The 19,753-nt window shown below is 42.4% G+C and overlaps 1 protein-coding gene across 1 annotated transcript in view; it reads right to left on the bottom strand.

Annotated features, from left to right (window-relative positions):
- The window catches only part of braf (B-Raf proto-oncogene, serine/threonine kinase), a 29,866-nt gene that overhangs the window by 4,699 nt on the left and 5,414 nt on the right, over nucleotides 1-19,753 (bottom strand). The window contains exons 2-16 of the mRNA XM_083999602.1: nucleotides 12,665-12,766; nucleotides 12,272-12,571; nucleotides 11,061-11,164; nucleotides 9,441-9,543; nucleotides 9,177-9,325; nucleotides 7,718-7,837; nucleotides 7,383-7,542; nucleotides 5,732-5,771; nucleotides 4,412-4,531; nucleotides 2,341-2,477; nucleotides 2,144-2,261; nucleotides 1,271-1,355; nucleotides 964-1,140; nucleotides 812-858; nucleotides 564-682 (exon numbers count right to left, since the gene is read on the bottom strand). Of these exons, the coding sequence (XP_083855728.1) occupies nucleotides 564-682; nucleotides 812-858; nucleotides 964-1,140; nucleotides 1,271-1,355; nucleotides 2,144-2,261; nucleotides 2,341-2,477; nucleotides 4,412-4,531; nucleotides 5,732-5,771; nucleotides 7,383-7,542; nucleotides 7,718-7,837; nucleotides 9,177-9,325; nucleotides 9,441-9,543; nucleotides 11,061-11,164; nucleotides 12,272-12,571; nucleotides 12,665-12,766 (1,881 nt within the window). The remainder of the gene's footprint in view (nucleotides 1-563; nucleotides 683-811; nucleotides 859-963; nucleotides 1,141-1,270; nucleotides 1,356-2,143; nucleotides 2,262-2,340; nucleotides 2,478-4,411; nucleotides 4,532-5,731; nucleotides 5,772-7,382; nucleotides 7,543-7,717; nucleotides 7,838-9,176; nucleotides 9,326-9,440; nucleotides 9,544-11,060; nucleotides 11,165-12,271; nucleotides 12,572-12,664; nucleotides 12,767-19,753) is intronic.

Genomic DNA, 19,753 nt, shown 5'->3' with positions numbered 1-19,753 from the left:
GGTTTGGGTTCAGGCTTTTAAAAAAACTTTGGATTTGTTATTCGTATTGGGAAGAAACCGGAAGTGGGCGTGCTAGAGAGCTAAGCCAAGCTAGGAGCCGGCTAACTTCTGCTTCAGCGCTCGGCTAACTAGAACGGGTATAAAATAATTTAATTGTGTGGCTCTTCTAGACTTTCCAAACGTAATCGGACTGAATGGATCAAATTCCAGTAGTGAAACAAGTCGTTTTGCGAATCCACCGTTTTCTAGCTGCTTCTTTTCCCGTTACTGTCTATGAGAAAAATGCTACCGCCACCTACTGTGTTGGAGTGTGAACCACAGTCACCTGGTTATGTGCTGCTGCTCATCCAAACGTTTCTTTTTCTTTAGAAAAAAGCTCCCGAATAATGAGGAGAAAGTTCGGACAGAAAAACTATTCTGGATCAAAGCATTATTTGTGTACTTCTGAATAATGTATTCAGGTTCGGTACATCCTTACTATACAATATCAATACATTTATCAGTGCATGGTATATACACAGTAGGATTATTAGTATTAGTATACTTGGAAAACTAAGACCGACCATCCACAGTATGGAGCCAGACAGCTGTTCAAACTGGTGGGAGCCACTCCAGCGGGACTTGACTGTAGCCAGGCCAAAGTCACCGATCTTCACCGTCAGATCCTCGTGGAGGAAAATATCTGGGAGGGGAGGGGGTCAAGGAAAAGTCTTCTCTTTGTTCCAAAGGATGGAGGTTATATTTTTCGGCCCTGATCCTCGGACTACAGATGAGCTGACTTAGTGGAAAGTTTTTTTTAAAAAAAGGATACTGTTGCTCTTCAGGTCTCTATGGATGATTGATTTGGCATGCAGGTAACTGAGGGGGAAGAGAAACATTATTAGACCAAACACACACACACACACACACACACACACACAGGCAAAAGCATAAAAATCTGACATGTTGTTGAAGGGAACTCACTCCATGCCCTGGGCAGTCTGCCGGGCGATGTCGATCAGCTTGATCATCTCAAACTTGGTCTCAATGATGTGCAGGTGGTGGTAGAGGCTGGAGCCTTCGCACCACTGGGTCACTATGGCCAGCTGAGGCTTGGTGGTGTAGCCCATGAACAGCAGGATGTTCACATGACGCGTTTTCCTGTGTGTAGAAACACACACACATGCACAGGTTGATGAAAAAAAAAAAGAAGTGCAGATGTTTGTAGCACAGTAGAAACAGTGACAGTGCAGTGGGTTCTCCTGGTTAAAGAGAAGGGGGATGAGGTTACCTGAGGACTCCCACTTCATTCTTGAAGGCCTGAAGCTGCTGTGGCGTAGGAGCAGTGACGTTCAACATCTTCACTGCCACGTCACCTGAGAGGAGAGGAGAGGAGAAGGGAGGGAAAGAGAGGAGAAAGGAGGGAAGGAGAGGAGAGGAGGGGAGAGGAGAAAGGAGGGAAGGAGAGGAGAGGAGAAGGGAGAGAAAGAGAGGAGAGGAGAAAGGAGGGAAGGAGAGGAGAGGAGAAGGGAGGGAAGGAGAGGAGGAGATGCCTTTAATGATCCATATTTCATTAAACCAATTGGTCACATAAGGTACTTGACTTGAATACAAGATGAGCCAATTCTTTTTTTTTTTTTTTTTTTTTTTTTTTACATTTGTCAGAGACACTTTTACAACTTTTTGTGATCTTTTTAAAATCACAATAATAAATTTAACATCCTGTCTGTGGATGCAAAACAACCCAGCCTTTACGATCTATACAAAGAGAAACCATTGTATCATCCTCGGGCAAATGATGCCAAAATTCAAATGACATGCCTGGTTGATTTGGCTGTACCTATGGTTACAGGGGGTGTTTTCCTTACAGTCAACAATACCCATTAAAGAGCAGAACCAACAGTGTGTCAGTCAGTATTGTGATGTTTTCTGACTTCTCTATTCTGTCTCTGAAATAAGGTCCAGAATGTAAAAAACTGTAATTATCCTTTGAGTGAACGTTGCACACTGAGTTAGGGAGTCAGAGTTTTTTCTGACAGGAGCACTTGGGAATAAATCAAAAATCAAGGTGTGTGTTGATAATGGTGTTCCCCAAGGATTAAAACAGGTGCCTGATAAGTTTCCTGTGGTGGTGTGAACACAGGGTGTGTGTTCTTGGTCTTACCGTGCCACTTTCCCTTGAAGACAGTTCCAAAGGATCCAGAGCCTATCCTCTGACCCAGAGTGATCTGACCCTCGGGGATTTCCCAGTCATCACTGGAGTCCCTTCTCCCCAGGGTTTTCTGCTTTACAAGGAACATGGTCAGCAAAAACACACACACAAGAAAAATAGTCCTGCAACACACTGTGACAATCTCTTACCATCTTATTGCGGTCCTCGGACGAGGATGACGACTTGCGCTCCCTCTGTTGGCATGGCGACTTCTGTGGGACCTTGACGTTGGTCAGGGAGCCGGGTAGAGAAGCAGGTGGTGTGGCCGACAGTCCTGTGGTGGAGCCTGGAGCGGGGCCGTGGAGGAAAAGAAGAGAAAGAATAACAAAAAAAAAAGAAAAAAAAGTGGAGAGAATGAGAAACACGGGTCAGAAGAAGATGAGATAAAGCTGCAGAGTCAAGAGAGAGAGAGAAAGAGAAAGACGGGAGCTGAGGCGTCTGTATCAGTTGTGTGTGTGTGTGTGTGTGTGTGTGTGTGTGTGTGTTTGGTTGACATGCAGAGGAGAGGTGAGGGGGGTGCTTTGTTGGATGGCAGTTAATGGTTTAATAATCAAAAATCCATCACTGTTATTAGCTGCTTAATTATTAATGATAGTATATCGTCTCTGCTGATTCAACTATGTTAAAAATGTATAAGTTTCAGTTTGCAATATAATATCAAGATAAATCTGAATTGTATAGCCATATTATGTTGTCTTTTATATTTGTGATTTGTGTGTGTGCGGCTGTTTTTTGTACTGGGACTGCTGAGTGCCTGTCTGCACAACAAATTTACCAGCTGGTATTAATAAAGAAACCTTGACCTTGACCTTGACCTTGATATGTACAGCTATGATAATAATAATAACATACATATACATAATAATACTATATAATAACAAAACATAATACAATACGCCAGTGGCATAGCAACATATTGTCTGTCAAGTTCCGTCCCGTGGCTGTAGTCTGCCTGCCGTCTGCCTGATTCCATGTGAATGCAGCATTAGTCTTACACCATCATGTGAGTTGGAAAATACGTCTTATATATCAATATCTTCAATCAGCAAAGATATGAAATCAATGTAAATAACCTGAGTTACTTCAAATCCAAAGATCAGATGATCAGACCACTTCACTTCTTTCTAATCAAGCATTATTTTATCAGAGACTACTAGTGTAAAACATGCCTCAAACACTGGGGTAAGGTTAACACAGTAGCACTGCTTTATAATAATTACACACTATTAGGCATTATCAAATACTTAATTCATCATTTATGAAGTATTCCTCCTACATTGATTAATATGTCATTCATAAATAGCTGTAAATGTTTAACTCTGATATTCTATATTCTAATACATATCTATTAATCTATTAAAATTATTGACACTTTGTAAATAACATCTTCTAAATAACTGGTTGTGATTGATCCAATACTGAATAAAAAATGCTGAATCATCATTTGTTATGTTAAGTATGAAAATACAATGCGTTATAAACTAAGGAAAGCTTAATAGTGTGTAGTAGTGTGTAAATAAAAAGTAATAATACAGTTTTCTAAGTCTAATTATTTTAAAAGTGTTACCTAAACTACCATTGCAATTGAAATCTTAGTCACATTATTGAAAAAAAAAGAGAAAAGTTCAGGTAAAAAAAAAACTTTCTTTTCAGTGAACTTACCCTTTAAATACTTCAGGATTTACTGATGATGTTGTGTGTAATTTTAAGCATCTAAACAAATGGGAGTAAATGGCCTCATTTTAAAGCAGCTGAAGCCTGGACTCATGTTAACTGACGCCTTTTTTTAATTATTGTGCCATAAAGAAACTGACCTTAACAACTGCTGATTCATTTGTCACAAAAGTTAACGAATCGCTGAGTAACGGAGCATCTTAATGAGATAAAAACCACCATCCAGAGGATAAAGAGGTGTCACATCAGAGTGGTGGTGTGATCAGTGTGTGATCTGTGTGTGGTCTGTGTGTGTGTGACAGAGCATGTGAGGACGTAAACAGTGGGGAAACAGAAAGAGGGGAACACACGGTGGATGTGACACAGGTATGTGTGTGTCGGGAGAGAGGGGAGGCTGGGGGTGGGGGTGGGGGAGTGGTCGGTTTGTGTGTGTGTGTGTGCGGGGGAAGTCAGTGGGATGGGTTGTGTGATGGGGGGTGAGGGGGGGTAGGAAGGAAGGGGTTGCAGGTGGAAAGACACAGGAAACACACACGGAGGCCTAACTACCTCGGAAAACGGGCTCGGGCTCAAAATCAAACACTATGTCATTGGGGTAGGAGTATAGGAGGGGGCTTGAGGTCCGTGTTCGGTGCTTCCTCAAGCAGCGGGCGGGGTGGGTCGGGGGGGCTGCAGGGCAAAGAGAGACAGACAGACCATCACTGCTACTCACCCTGCCCCTCTCACCTCTGACTACTGTTACTTGTCCAAGGATACAGCTGAGCAGAGAGCCCTCCTACCACACCGCATTTAGCAAGTTAGCTTAGCTCGGATTTCACTCGCCAAATCTATACTTAAAGGGATAGTTCAACATTTTGGCAAATTCGCCTATTGCCATAATCCCTACAGTCATAGAGGTAGGTTCATTACTTTTAATTGTCGGTGCATGTTGTTTTGAGATCAGCGGGACAGAGACGCGAGCTGCTTAGTGAACACAATGGAGGTGAATGGTACAGGTCCCCTGTCCCTCATCAAACTCATCAAATACACAATAAAACAAACTGGTGGACAAGTTGAGATCTGCACATTCACCACGCTATGAGATAATAATGTAACATTGTGAGACGGAGTTGTTTTCTAGGCAAATGCACAGCCGGAACTACATTCCAGACACGGCTGCTGGGCGGAGTGATTTCAGTATATCACTAGTATTTGCTTTATACATTATTATTTCACAGCGTTGTGAATGTGCAGGTCACAACTTCTCCACAAGAGTGTTTTGGAGTTGTTGGATTGTGTATTTGATGAGTTTGATGAGGGACAGGGGACCTGTACCATTTGTCTCCATTGTGTTTGCTGCGCAGCTCACGTCTCTGCCCCTCTGATCTCAAAACAACATTCACCGACAATTAAAAGTAATTAACCTACTCCTATGACTTTAGGGATTATGGCAATAGGCGAATTTGCCAAAATGTTGAACTATCCCTTTAACTGTGATTAATTTCAGTTTTGAACATGTTGGGAAATAGTGACATGTTCAGGTGGATGTCAGTCAGTAGTAACAGTGAGTTCAGCTTTGAATACATTTTTTTTTTAAAGCAGGGGAATCAGCTGGCTCTTTACACCATGGAGGCTGATTGGTTTGACTTTTTCCAATTGAGCTGAAAAGCTTTGTTAGCTACGTGTCCTCCTCCTGAGCCACTCTGACTCTTCCATGTGTCCTGACTGAGCTGCTGAGTGGTTTGCAGGACTGACTCGGGCTCCTCGGATCTGGACTCCATACACACACACACACACGCACACACAAAAAAGACCAAGAGCACGCAGACGGAGGATGGTGGGAAAAAAAAGCCACGGAATGAGGCTGAAGTCTGCCGTCGTGATCCTTACCTCCGTCGGACCTTGTTATACCCTGATCTCGAATCAGATCCTGAAACAAAGAGGGGGAAAAAGAATGAACACTGTCGTAATTCAAACATACACTCAATTAAATGCATCGTGCTGTACAATTTACTGTGTTCAGACTGACATGAGGTCAGTTTTAGAGGCAAAAGGCTGAGTGTATAGATACATATAGATATTAACATGTTTATGTGTCACTTTCCTGAACATGTAAAGCTGAGTGTCACCCATCAACTCAAGTTTCTCATTTATTTGAACCCATTATATAGTATATTCTAATTCTAAGGAAAAGTGATACACTGAATTTGATTTATTATAATGTCTGTTGTTTTGCACGATGCATTCGTCAGCAAGTTAAAAAATATTACACAGTATCGTTACTGTTGGCATCCATGTTGCTACAGGCCCCATATAACATATAACACATAAAACAAGGTTGTAATAATCAATATGAGATGCAATCTGTCCCATATTTTCATACACATCGTGTCCTCAGAGAGCTGTCAATAATGGGATGTCCAGTAAAAACCACAGCAGTGACAGTCCAGGAGTGGACTGGAGGTATTTATCAATGAGAAGTAAACTGATGCGTTTCGCTTTGTGGCTGCATGTTTTGTCACCCTTGATATTTTTGTCTCACTGGGTTACAAGATATTTTGTCATTTTATGTAGGCCTATATGATATGGCAGCAGCTCTGATAACATAGATAATAGCTCCTCGGTTATGTAAACTGTGGCTGCAGCTTATGGCTCTGTCGTGACTGCCCTTAAAGGGATAGTTCAATATTTTGGCAAATTGGCCCATTGCCATAATCCCTATAGTTTTAGGAGTAGGTTTGTTACCTATAATTGTCGATGCAAGCTATTTTTAGAACGGCGGAGCAGAGCCGCAAGCTGCTCAGAGCTACGCTACGGAGGCTAATGGAATTTCTTGGTTTCCCTCATCAAACTCATCAAATACACAATCCAACAACTCCAAAACGCTTCCGTGGACAAGTTGTGACCTGCACATTCACCACGCTATGAGATAATAACAGAACGTTACGAGACGGATTTGCCAAAATGTTAAACTATCCCTTTAGGGGGAACTTTTTTGTCCACTCATTAATTTGTATACATGTGGCTCCCTTATTGTTCACAAGTCTAACAAGTCAGTTTTTAGCAATAATTATCTTCATATGTGGTGCAACACATTTGTAAATCAGTTGCCTACAGTAGTTTCACCAGTGACACCACCTGACTAAAACCAGATGAAACGTGCCTACACCAATTATCTCACCCTTCATGAATCTGACCAAGAGAATCAAAGTTGTTGTACCTGCAGTCATGACAGAGCCATAAGCCAGTTTAATAATAACTGAGGAGCTATTATCTATGTTTTCTTGATTGCAGCAAATTTGCTTTTGTGAAAAGAAAATATTTTTATTCTTTAAATATGAATGATGCCCAATTTTGACTTATAAAACTAACATTCAACATGGTTAGAAACAGACTACAAGCTCACGGGGTGTATAACAGGTGGTTTCTGCATCTACTTCACTCTTCTCTCAGTTAGGTTCTTGGTTTTGTTTATTTTCCTGGGCCGGGTCATCATAGTAAAGGTCACAGTAGTCAGCTAGACCACAGAGGACAGACTCACATCGATGTTGACAGGCTCGATGGTGTTGATGTGGACGTTGGGGGCGGAGGACGAACGGTCCCGCTGGCCAAACTGGTTGCGGTGGTCCTCCTCATTGGGCCGGAAACTGGGCGGGATGGGTATGGACTTGGACGGTGACACAGAGGCGTGACATATAGACCTGGAGAAGACCAAATTAGTCAGTACGCATCTATACACACTCACTGTTTTCTTATTTTACGGAGAGACAACCCAAAAGCTTCGATTATAATGTGCGTCTGGAAAGAAAAGCTGCCAACTCCGTGTTGTGTTGCTAAAAATGATTCCACAGAGCGGTGTGAAGGTGGAGGACTCACCCGGTGGAGTCAGACGGGGGGAGCGAGGGACAGACCTCGGACACGGGGGTGGTTCCCTCCGAGCAAACCTCCTCCTGGGTGAACGGGTGGTGCTCAAAGAACTTGGACACTAGCAACAAGCTGCGGGACACACAACAAGCAACAAGGTTGCTTAGTTATTATTTAGTAACAATTATACGTAATTATTCTGTCGTTTACCACACGACTGTGAAGCTTCGAGTGAATGACGAAACACTGGATGGATAAAAATAATACAGTAAAGCAGTGGTTCCCAACCTTTTTTGGCTCGTGACCCCATTTTGATATCAAACATTTATGGCGACCCGATTTTTATGCTGCATTTAATTAGAACTCGATTTATCTTCTAGAAGGTGAAAGTATAGAACACAGTTGTTTATGATTCTGTGTGGTGTTTTTAATCATAATTTAAAAAATAATAATAATTAGTTAAAAGAATATTTTTATCCGTAATTTTTATTTATCAACTACTAGACATTTCAGGCGACCCCATTTGAATTCCAGGCGACCGCACGTGGGGTCCTGAACCCAAGGTTGGAAAACACTGCAGTAAAGTATAGTATAAAAAAAATCATCCCATCATTTTTTCATTATATGTTTGCATACAACTATCAATTGCACACCTATTCCACACGTAACTCTTGCCACCTTAGAACCCAATATTGTTGTACCTCCCAATCACAGTTCTGTATACTTTATCGTGGGCCAAGAATATGGAATTTATTACCTTAATTAATGTATCTTTACAACAATTTAGGAGAGCACTAAAGTCACTCCTGCTAACCAGTCAATACTTTCCACATGGCCTGCCTATCTAAACTGGGATTACTTTATATTTTTTATCATATGTCTATCGAGCTTTTGTATTGCATTGTACAATGTTAAATCATGTTAAACTATGTTTGTATTTATAGAACTGTAGTCGGAGAATGCCACCCTACAAGCCCCTGTAGGGTTTTTTTTGGCATTTCCCCTTCACATTGTCTTGGATTTTAAGTGATTAAACTACAGCAGAGCTTGGTTTCACACCACAGCATGCACAGTATAGTATTTAAAAACTAAATATCCCTTTCAACTATTCTATAATCAAACCATTCTCTCACAATTAAAGCTAACAACTGAAAATCCACGCCCTTCAGTATTTTTACACCAGAAAATAAACCCACAATTGCAACAAGGAGACACAAATGAACAAACATATTGCAACAACTTCTTCTACTAGTACTACTTATAATAGAAAATAAAAATAGTAATACAAATAAAGTAAAATAAAAACATTTAAATAAAAATGTAGAGTAGGGTCAGTTCCAGGCTGGTCACAGTGTGACGGTCTCTCCACTCTGTGTGTGTGTGTGTGTGTGTGTGTGTGTGTGTGTGTGTGTGTGTGTGTGTGTGTGTGTGTGTGTGTGTGTGTGTGTGTGTGTGTGTGTGTGTGACTTACTCTAGCTGGTCGTAGTTGACACACATGAGGGGAACCTCGGTGCTGCAGCGCTGGTGGAACTTGTAACCACAGGTCTGACAGCGGAAACCCTGGAACAGCAGCTTTCTGCAGAAGTCACAGAAGGCCAGCGTGAAGAAGGTCTTCCTCACCTGTCAATCAAAAAACACACACACACAAAATGTGCAATCGGGTTGGGTAACATAAGCCATACAATCAGGATACAGCGCAAGCGTTTCCTATGATTTTTTATCTAACAGTACTTACAAAGTTGTGTGTGGTGAGCGGCACGTTCTCCAATACTTCTACATGGAGCTCCTCTCCTGTCAGCCAGGAGATGTCTGTGTCCCAGCCAATAGGCTTCTTCTCTCTGAAACAGGAAGTTAACATCCCACTGATTCATATAGTCGGATTATGACATCATATATAGTTTTAGCTCAGGTGCTCAATGCTTCCCATTTCTCCACCCATGGTAAATTCAATTGGACTTAGACTTGGAAAGACACACACACTTGTCTACAGTTGAGAACATAAATTGGGTCAATGAAGGAACTCTGGTGGCCAGAACAAGGAATATTATTATTAGGTTGTTTTTTATAGACATAATTATGTACATATATATCTTTTTTCTATGATATTTTTTTTGCTAACAAGTTTTTCTATACAATTTTGTCTAGTGGGGCTTATTCATACCCCGGACAGATGTAAATTGTCCCTCTTGAATTTTCTACTTTGTGCATCCCTCCTCCTCTGGGAGAGGCAGCTCATTGATTACACACAGGTTAAAGGGATAGTTCAACATTTTGGCAAATTGGCCCATTGTCATAATCCCTATAGTCATAGCAGTAGGTTTGTTACCTAAAATTGTCGGTGCAAGCTATTTTTAGAATGGTGGAGCAGAGCCGCGAGCTGCTCAGAGCTACACTACGGAGGCTAATGGGATTTTTTGGTTTCCCTCATCAAACTCATCATATTCACAATCCAACAAGTTGTGGCCTGCACATTCACCACACTATGAGATAATAACAGAACATTACGAGACAGAGTTGTTTTCGAGGCAAATGCAGAGACTGCTTGATGAAAAAATGTCCCTGAAGGCAACGCGCAGCAGCGGATTTGTATGAATTTACCTCGAAAACAACTCTGTCTCGTAACGTTCTGTTATTATCTCATAGCGTGGTGAATGTGCAGGTCACAACTTGTCCACCAGAGCGTTGTGGAGTTGTTGGATTGTGTATTTGATGAGTTTGATGAGGGAAACCAAGAAATCCCATGAGCCTCCGTAGCGTAGCTCTGAGCAGCTCACGGCTCTGCTCCGCCGTTCTAAAAATAGCTTGCACCGACAATTAAAGGTAACAAACGTCTTAGCGCTGATGGCTCCTCACTGCTGCACCGTATCAGGTGTTACAATAATGTTGTCTATTATATTCTATTATTTTGTGTGTACATGTTTTAACATGCACCCAGACCTGATGATATTAATCTTTTGGAGTTGTGTGGATGTTTTCCACATTTTGTTATTAAAAAAGGAACTGTCTTCAGAGACCAGAGACATGATGATGATTGTGGCACAGATCTGGAGAAGGGTATGGAAATATTTCTGCTGCACGAAGCCAATATGAGGCATCAGGGAGAAACTTCCAGAGGGTCAATCATCACTGCAGCTCTTCACTGCTAGACAGAGGCGTCTCTCCTCAGTGCAAGTTGAAAAAAAAGCACCTGAGAACTCTCCCAGCTGAAGCTCTCAGAGTTGCAAGTGCAAATATAGTGCATTATGTAACAAACACCGTCACTTCAAACTAGTGCACGATCCGGCAGGAGGGAGTGTGTATGTGTAATGCATCAGTGTGTTGTTTGGTTAGTGTTGTGGGTCAGTGACAGACTTACCCATCCTGTATCCTGTACACTGCGCAGCACTCTGGGATCAGGCCTCGCATCATCAGAGCTTTCTTCAGTGAGTCCCTCACGGTCATCCCGCAGCGGGCCGGCACCTGAACGCAGCACACAACAAAACGGCGGCGCACCAGACTTAACAAACAGGAGGCGAATGAGCTGAGATAACAGCAGCGAGTCTGGAGGTGCTGCAACGTCTGAGTAAGAGCGTTTCAGAGCATTTACATTGGTCAGCAGCACGGCTTCAGGCCCGGCAACGGCTGTTTTTATCTGCAGCTTCTCATCAAAGTGAAAGTTAAGACAGCTACTGTGTATTCACTAGTAAAACATCCTGTAAATAGACATATCCATGCCACTGGTGACAGGTACGTATTGGGCTGTCAATCCCCCCCCCCCCCCCCCCCCCCCCGAAATCAGATTTGAGTTTCTAATGCTTCATTATGTTAAATATTTGAATTATATTTAACTTTTTTATGTGTTTTTTAGCTCATTATATACACCTATACCAGCTTATTATTACTACATCCTGTGTCCACTAAAGGGCATTCCAACCAAATCTGCTATGTAACATTTGCACACACTCAATATAAAACTTCAAGAAGGGAAATCGAAATATTATTAGTGGTGCAACGGATCACAGTTGATCGATCGATTTTTGATCTATCGATTTTTTTATCGGATCGATCAATAAAAAGAAAAGAAAAGAAAAAAAAAAAGAAAAAAAGAATGTGAGCATGTAGTAGGGCAATTAAAAAAAAAATGCTCATAAATTTGAAGCTGCAGCTCTACGTTGTGCACAACAACAACTAAATAGTTTGTTTTATCAACATGTTTACTACGTTAATGGACTGAAGGATGAACTGATTACATTTTGGTAGCTAAAGGTCAAAGGTCAAACTGAGCTCATTGGACATGTTTTTTGCCTTGTGAAAGCAATATTGTCTCTTGGACACAAAGGCAACCTGATAAGATTTTGATGGTTAAACGTCAAAGGTCACCTCAGTGCCATAAGAAAATACGTTTTAGCCAGTACTCAAGACTTCGTACAGGAATTTCACACAAATGGTTCATATTTTATGACCCTAGATAAACAGAGATGTAACCTGGAACTGATCTGATTGGTGGAAGAAGTCAACCAATCAAAATTTCCAACCATAAAACCACTTTCAATACATTTACATCCACTGAGAAGACGCCAGACGTACCACTGTCCTCTGTTTGTTGGGCAGGAAGACCCTGACGATGGGTTTCTGAGGGGAGCGGGGGTTGGCTCGGCTGGCGTCGGTGGGGGTCTGTAACACGGCCAGGGTGTTGGGGGCCGAGGGAAAGGCCTGAGCGCCGCCGCCGCCTCCGCCTCCGACCCCGCAGCCTCCCATCTTGACCTCCAGCAGGGCCGGCATGGGGGACGGAGAGCAGGAAAAGTCTGTACCGTTCCCCATGGCCTCCAGCAGCTGCTGCTCCCTCTGCTGCAGGGCGTCCAGCTTACTGGTGTACTCCTCATAGGCCTGACGGAGAACACACGGCAGGGAGACTTCACTCATCGGCTTCAAATTCTCAGATGTGCATGGTGAGATTTTCTAAAAGCAAGGCACTCTTACCTCTAGATATATGGAGGGAGGGTTGTGTTCTCCTCCGAACTTGTCCAGAAGAGCCTCTAAGTGTTCTTGTGTCAACTTTATCATCTGTTTGATATTCCATATCTGTGGAGAGACACAACAAACAATGTTAAAGCAGCACTATGTAGTTTTCCGACCTCAAAATAATGTTTTTAAACTCATTGAAGTGGTAGAAAAACGGTTCATAGGATGAACAGTGCCGACGCTGCAGCCTGAGTGGGGGTCGTGCCGTCTGGAACTAGCTTTCCTGTTCGAGTAGGAACGCAGCGCTACCGCGGTCCTGGTACACTGCAGTTCCCAGCTCAAGCCCTGAGCTCCCTGCTCCTCCCACCCACACACCAGCACCCTGCGATGGGCTGCATGGCTAACCCATAGGGTTGCAAAAATTTTGTTGGAAAATTTCCATGGGAATTAACGGGAATATAAAGGAATATATGGGAATTAAAAGGAATATATGGAAATAATGGGAATATATGGGAATAAACGGGAATATATGGGAATTAACGGGAATATATGGGAATTAACGGGAATAAACAGGAATATATAGGAATAAACAGGAATATATGGGAATGAACAGGAATATATGGGAATCAATGGGAATATATGGGAATAAACAGGAATATATGGGAATTAACGGGAATAAATCCGAAATTTGCAAAACTGAAGGTTGGCCCTTAACAGGGAACTGGGAGGGGGGGGTCATGTTTTTTAATTGTATTATTTTGCATGGATGTCTGCTTATTACAAAACAAAACTCCCAATTTCCAGTTAAAGGGACAACGAGGAGTTTCTATTCGGTTATAAAAAAGTCTCACGTTAATGTGGATGAATCTCCGCTACCCACACTTGTTAATGGGCCCATTTTCGATAAATATATCGTTCTGTCTCTATCGTTATTTTGTTATTATTAGTGGTGGCGGAAGTGCTGGTCGAGCCGACCAGCGTTTCCTTCGTTGCGAATCATGAGAATAACGCAGCCGCATCGCCGTTTATGGTCGGAACTACGGTGGTATGTGAACCTCTTTGAACCTCTGACTTTAATTATTGATGAATGAAAACATGAGTCCGTCTTGCGCCCTATCAAAGAAATGTACGGTGCGCGCGGAGGCTCATAAATGTAGTGTGAAAACGCTTCGCTTTTCCAAAACTCCTCGTTGTCCCTTTAATTCCCATAATTCCCGGGGAAAGTTTCCAATTTGGAATATTTCCCAAATTCCCCAGGTTAACTTCCCATGGAAAGTTTCTGGTAATTTAACGGAAATTTACTGGAAATTTTCCGTCCCTTTGCAACCCTACTAACCGATCTCCCCTCCAGAGCTCCAGAAACAAAAATGTAGAGTCTGAGAATGAATCTTCTCATGATCCCTCAGATCAAGAGTCTCAGTTTATAATAAGTTTATAATAAGACCAGGATGTAATGACACTGCATTTCACTTCAAAGTCATCACTTCATCACACGAGGCCGTCATAAAATCTTACAGGACTTGTTGGGACGCCCTTATTGACACTAAGCACAGAGTAGATTTTTTTTCTTTTTAATGTTCACAACAAAATATAACACAACCAGCACAGCTTGTACTTGTGTAAACTGTGTGCCGCTGCTTGGGGCTGGTATGAAATGATACTACTGCAGACCTTCAAATAAATACTAGTTTAGACGTCCAAAAACACTCCACACTGTGAAGCAGCTGATCAATAAACTCAAGACAGGCAGTATACAGCGACAGGTACTAGGCTACATGCATGACTGTAGTTGATACTGATGCACTTATTTCCCATCATCTCCCATCACAGACAGTATAGTAGAGCTCCAGTACCACATATCAAAACAAAACCATGAACCTAACCCTAACCGTTTAGGACAGCCTTTAGGACAGACTACTGTTAACTCCTAAATACCAAGATGTCCCAGGAACTCCTCCACATGATTCTGCAACTTCAATCAGTACTGACAGGAAGTAGCAACGGAGATCACATTTCTCCTATGTCGGTTTCCTAGCTCCATTTAAAATACATAAAAAGCCTTTAATGGCTGAGTACTGTGTCTTTAAGAGCTATCCTAACCAAACACACTGATCTCAGACTGTCTACTTGTGGTTCCTTGCAGCAGAGCCTTCAGCTCTCAGTCTCCTCCTCTGTTGAGCCAGCTCAGTCTGCTTCAGGAGGCAGACACCTGCTCTACATGAAGGACTAGAGCTACAGTTTATGGTTGGAGCTGGATCAGTTCAGCCTTTAGCCGTCTTTTAGTTGTGCTGCTATAGGTCAGGGGATCTCCCATGATGCCTCCATCCTTCTCTCTTTCTGTCCTTCCCAATTGCATTTTTATCACACTACTGCATGTCATTAACTTTCTGTGTTCTCTCTTTCCTGTAATTTGTGCTTTTTTCTCTCTCCATCTCTCCATCTCTCTCTCTGTCCCTGTCCTCATTCTGCAGGTAACTCTCTGGAGCTGCAAGATCCAGATCTGTCACAACATTCACCATCATTATCATCATTATTATTAATATTATTAATACTATTTGATGTTGCCTTCATTGCTACTGTTGTTATTGATTATTGAACCTGCACCTGTGTGTATTGTTCCCATTATCATTATTACAATCAATCTAAATAGTTATAAACGACAGTATTTAAACCTGTTCCTCATCTTTTATTTCCCTCTTCTCTTTCTCCTTGTTTCAAAACCACAAATGACCAAACAGTGATTCCAGTAACACCAAAGTAAAAGTAAAAAACACACACTATGAAACATCCAAATAGCGAGCAAAATTTGCTGCAAGATGTTCGTTCGTTGTTGTAAACCATTGGATGTTTGATGTAGACACGGAAGAACATTCGCAGCAAATCTCACGCATGCGCACAAACATCAACAGCCACTGGGAGCTACTGCTACAACAAGGCTGAAAACAGAGATCAGATACATTTTTTTCGAACAACTTTTTCATGTGTTTTCATGTCACTTGGGTCAGTACAGACGAGCAGTATGGAGATATTTGGATGTTTCATATGTGTGTTTTGGACGATTCAAAAGTAAGCTCTATCTGCCGCCATTATATGAAACTCCAAAAGCGTTTTGATGACTCCAAAAGTTCTCCAAACCCTTCCTTGGCATGATGGTGAGTAGAAAATTGGTGAATTATCGATTTTGGGTGAAGTATCCCTTTAACAATGATGCAAAAATATCAACAACCTGTCTATCCATCATCGGTAAGCTACATCAATACGTAGCCTGGCTATTGTAAAGCATCTGTTTTCTTTGGAAAGTCCAGTAATCACAGTGTGGAAGTAAAGAGAGAGGAACAAATGTAGTGAATAATGAATAATGCTGATAACAATAGCAGCTGATGCTACAGGACTAGCAAGTGGCAGCAACGAGGTCAATTTCAATTGCCCGTTTATTCGATTGCGGTGGTGCACCAAAGTGTTCCCACACTACACACACAACTTTTTTTTTTTCGTCAACCAATCCACGGACCACTTGCGCGCCGATCCGTGGATCACCAAACGGATCACGGATCAACGACAATCTGTTGCACCACGTCCACTAGTAGTTAGGGCCATCAAATCCATCCATGTTCCCTGCCTGACATCTTGGCTGTGGTGAACCACACCATTTCCCAAAAAGAAGACATCAACGTCCATTTTGGTCATCAACATAAACCTACAACTTGATGAATGGGCCAGGTGAGCAGTCACTTGTGAGGTTCTTGTACTTTTTGTGAGTTTCTACCCCTAAGTTTCAACTCCACTATCGGTCAGAGGTCTTGGATACTGGTCACTTTTCAAATCAGAATTTTTCAAACTCTCCTAGTTAAGTGAAGGTAGTAAATGAATCCATCAAAAAAAAAATGTATACAATTGCTAACCTGAACACAATAAGTTCTCTTCTGGTGCTGAGAGTGTGAGTGAGAGCTATGGACTGGAGGCCTTGAAGTACATCCATGACCACTACAGGCCACAAAAGGGGTGCAGTCCAGTAGCAGGTAGCACAGAGGCCTTGCATTGACTAGCTTCCGGCCAGTTGGTACAATTTAGACACAGGGGGTTAGGGTTAGACACAGGTTAAGGACTAATTTTGAGAAAAATCTTAGAAATGTGGGAACATAGGCATGGACCCCAGCCATGGCCCCTGGTGCCGGAGGAGTAGGCCCTACATACTTTGGGATTTTCTCCCACCTTAAACAAGTCTTGCTGATTTTCCAAAATTGGCTTTTTGTCGACTGTTCGTTCTTTGTTGATCTGAGACACTGAGTTACAATGCTTCAGAACATTTTTGCAATGTTTTAATTGATATCACAATTTCATTTTAGGGTTACCTACCAAATAGTAGGGGTAATTAGGCCTTTATTTCACTTGAACCAGCAAGTGGACAAACATGATCTGCCCCTTACCGCCTATAGACAACTGAACAGTGGTGCCAATGGAGAAAGCCTACTGGCAGACCACCAAGAGCTGAACAGCTGAGAGGACTGGTGAAGCCAGCAGAATTGAAAAGTCACAGCTTCTGATATTAAACTGATTGGGCTCATTATCAATGATTGTTTCAGTTAATTAGGCCTCTAAAACTGTTCCTCCCAAAATGGATGACGTGGTGCCCATAACAATGATTTTTCATGTATCGTGTGTGGCCTTTGTTGTGCTACATTCTGCAGTGTCCATCAAGGTAGGGCATGACCTTTGATGTCATTACTGACATCTAAAAGGGCTGTGTCTCAATTCATCAGAAAAGATGGTAACCAAAGTAACAAGGCAGTTTTGAATAAACAAGGAATCTTAATGCTGCACTTCCTTGGGTCCTCAGCAATACACCCGCCAAGTTTGAAATCAATCTCATGAATTGTTGAGAACGTTAAAATACAGGCAGAAAGATGTGGTCCTCATATCACTGTGGCTACGGCCGCGTCGTCACACTCTCTTTTTTCGATCTTCTCGTCAGCTCCAAACTCCCTCGTGTGCCCCACGATTACGGACCACAGCGTGGTTTTCAGCAGTCGGCTAACTTCACATTTTAGTATCGCTTCGGCTCGCTTGGAACCCGGGCTGAGCCGTTACCAAAAAAGTACCAGGTAGAGGCTAGTGGAAAGGCAAAAAAATTGAGTACAGCCATGCCGTGCCGTACCGCACTAGCGGAAAAGCGCCATTAATGTTGGAATAGGCAGAACCTGCCTGTCAGTAACATGTCAGAATTTCAAAACTGAGCCCCACTAATGCCAGGAGATGACATTAAATAAAACAAATAAATAAAAATGCTCAATAATGTGTTTGGGGCTTATATACAGTAATGTTAACAGTGCTTCATAACAAGGCTACAGATTTGTACTCCCACAGACACACAGCCACAGCTCAGCTATCCCCACAGTGACCCTATCAAAGCTCCATCCAGGTCCCTACTTTCCAGCAACACAGAGTATGAAGCAGCTTCTCATGGTTGCTGAGCCGACTATGAGCTCTTCCTTGTGTCTTACCTATTGAAATCACACCAGGCCTCTCCCTTTTTAAAAAATATGCTGGAAAAACATAGCATACACTTATCTGCATCCCTTCTTAATTATAATGCATGTAAATAAATGGTGTTCATTTGCCATTCTGGAGACAAGGCTCAGTGTATTGGAAGTGCTCCTCTGCTTCCCTGCAGTTCCTGAGAAGCTGTGCCCACAACGTCCAAAAGGTGTAGCCCTAGTGCGCACCTAGCTGTTGGAGTCACATGAGGCCAAGTGTGAATGGCAGTTAATTTCCTGGTAAGCGATGAAAGACATTGGCTGCGTTTCCCAGATTCGATCTTTCTTAAGGACTTAAGAAGGCTCTTAAGAAGGGTTCGGCTAAGAAGGAGCGCTAAGATACGGGTGTTTCCCAGATGCGTTCTTAACTGCCTTCTTAAGATCACGCCAAAGAAGCTTCTTAAGAAGCTCTTAACGGGAGCTGTCCACCACCACGGTACTGAAACTGAATCAATCGATGCCAGGCAAATCGATTATTATATCACACGCCACCTAATACACACATAGATCACACACAGTGACAAGCGCAGCTGCACCGACGGGCGATGAATAAACCGAAAACGGGATTTCCACTTGTCAAACACGGGGTTAACACAGGTCCCGGTGTCCGCGGGCCTGATTAGAAACTTCTCCGCTGTTGTTGCCGCGTTGGTCACGGGCAGCGACGGACTGGCCGTAGATGACACGGCACAGCCGCGTAAAGATGCGGCCAGACGGCTGCGTGACCATGTGATTGATGTGTGTGAAAATAAAAAATAAAAATGTGCGCAGGGGCTGGCTGGTTTACAGCCAGACAACTCTGGAAAGGATGAAAACACAAGGTAGCAAATAGCTCACTTCATAGAGTATCCCCACTGCAAGTTGAAGCATTGCTGTGGTCTGGGTTCAAATCCACCCAATAGAAAATTATTTTGGTGGTCAACACGTTTTTCTTTTCTCATCATCATTAAATGATCAATGCAAGGCTACATATGTATATAGGCTACATATATATTTAGGCAGTGGAGTGTTAATGCGTGACAGTCTTTTTGGTGCCAGTATAAAATGGCACAGGAGGATCAGTGTCACGGCTGCCACACTCCGTGACACTGACCCTTGCTTGCGATGCCCCCACCACACCAAGAAGCTGCCCACTGTGTAAAAACACGATGAAACAGCGACACTAGGGGTTGATTTAAGAACGGTTGTTTTTGATGTTCATGCAGATATGGGACGTGGATGTGTGCGTAAAAAGTTATGATGAATGATGATGATTAATTTTATTTGTGTGCCTGATGTGCAGAGCACATGTTATTCCTCATATTTAGTTTATTATTGTTCTTATTTTATTTCTTTATCTCTTTATTTTTTATTTCGGCACATAATTTAATGTTTTAAACATACGATGTGCACTGTTTAATATCTTGCTTAGTGTGATATTGATTTGCCTTGAAAACGTGAGCGTTGGTCGCTAAGAAGACTCGTAAGAGTGGGTCCGCTCGATCTTACATTTCCTTCTTAGTGAAAGATCTTCTTAGGCTAAGAGCGACTCTGGGAAACACGTTCTTCTTTCACAGCGTTCTTAAGAGCGCTC

Source organism: Trachurus trachurus (assembly GCF_905171665.1).
Source record: "Trachurus trachurus genome assembly, chromosome: 23".
In the NCBI taxonomy this organism is placed as follows: domain Eukaryota; kingdom Metazoa; phylum Chordata; class Actinopteri; order Carangiformes; family Carangidae; genus Trachurus; species Trachurus trachurus.
The sequence above is the reverse complement of the archived record's forward strand: the minus strand, read 5'-3'. Positions and strand labels throughout refer to the sequence as shown.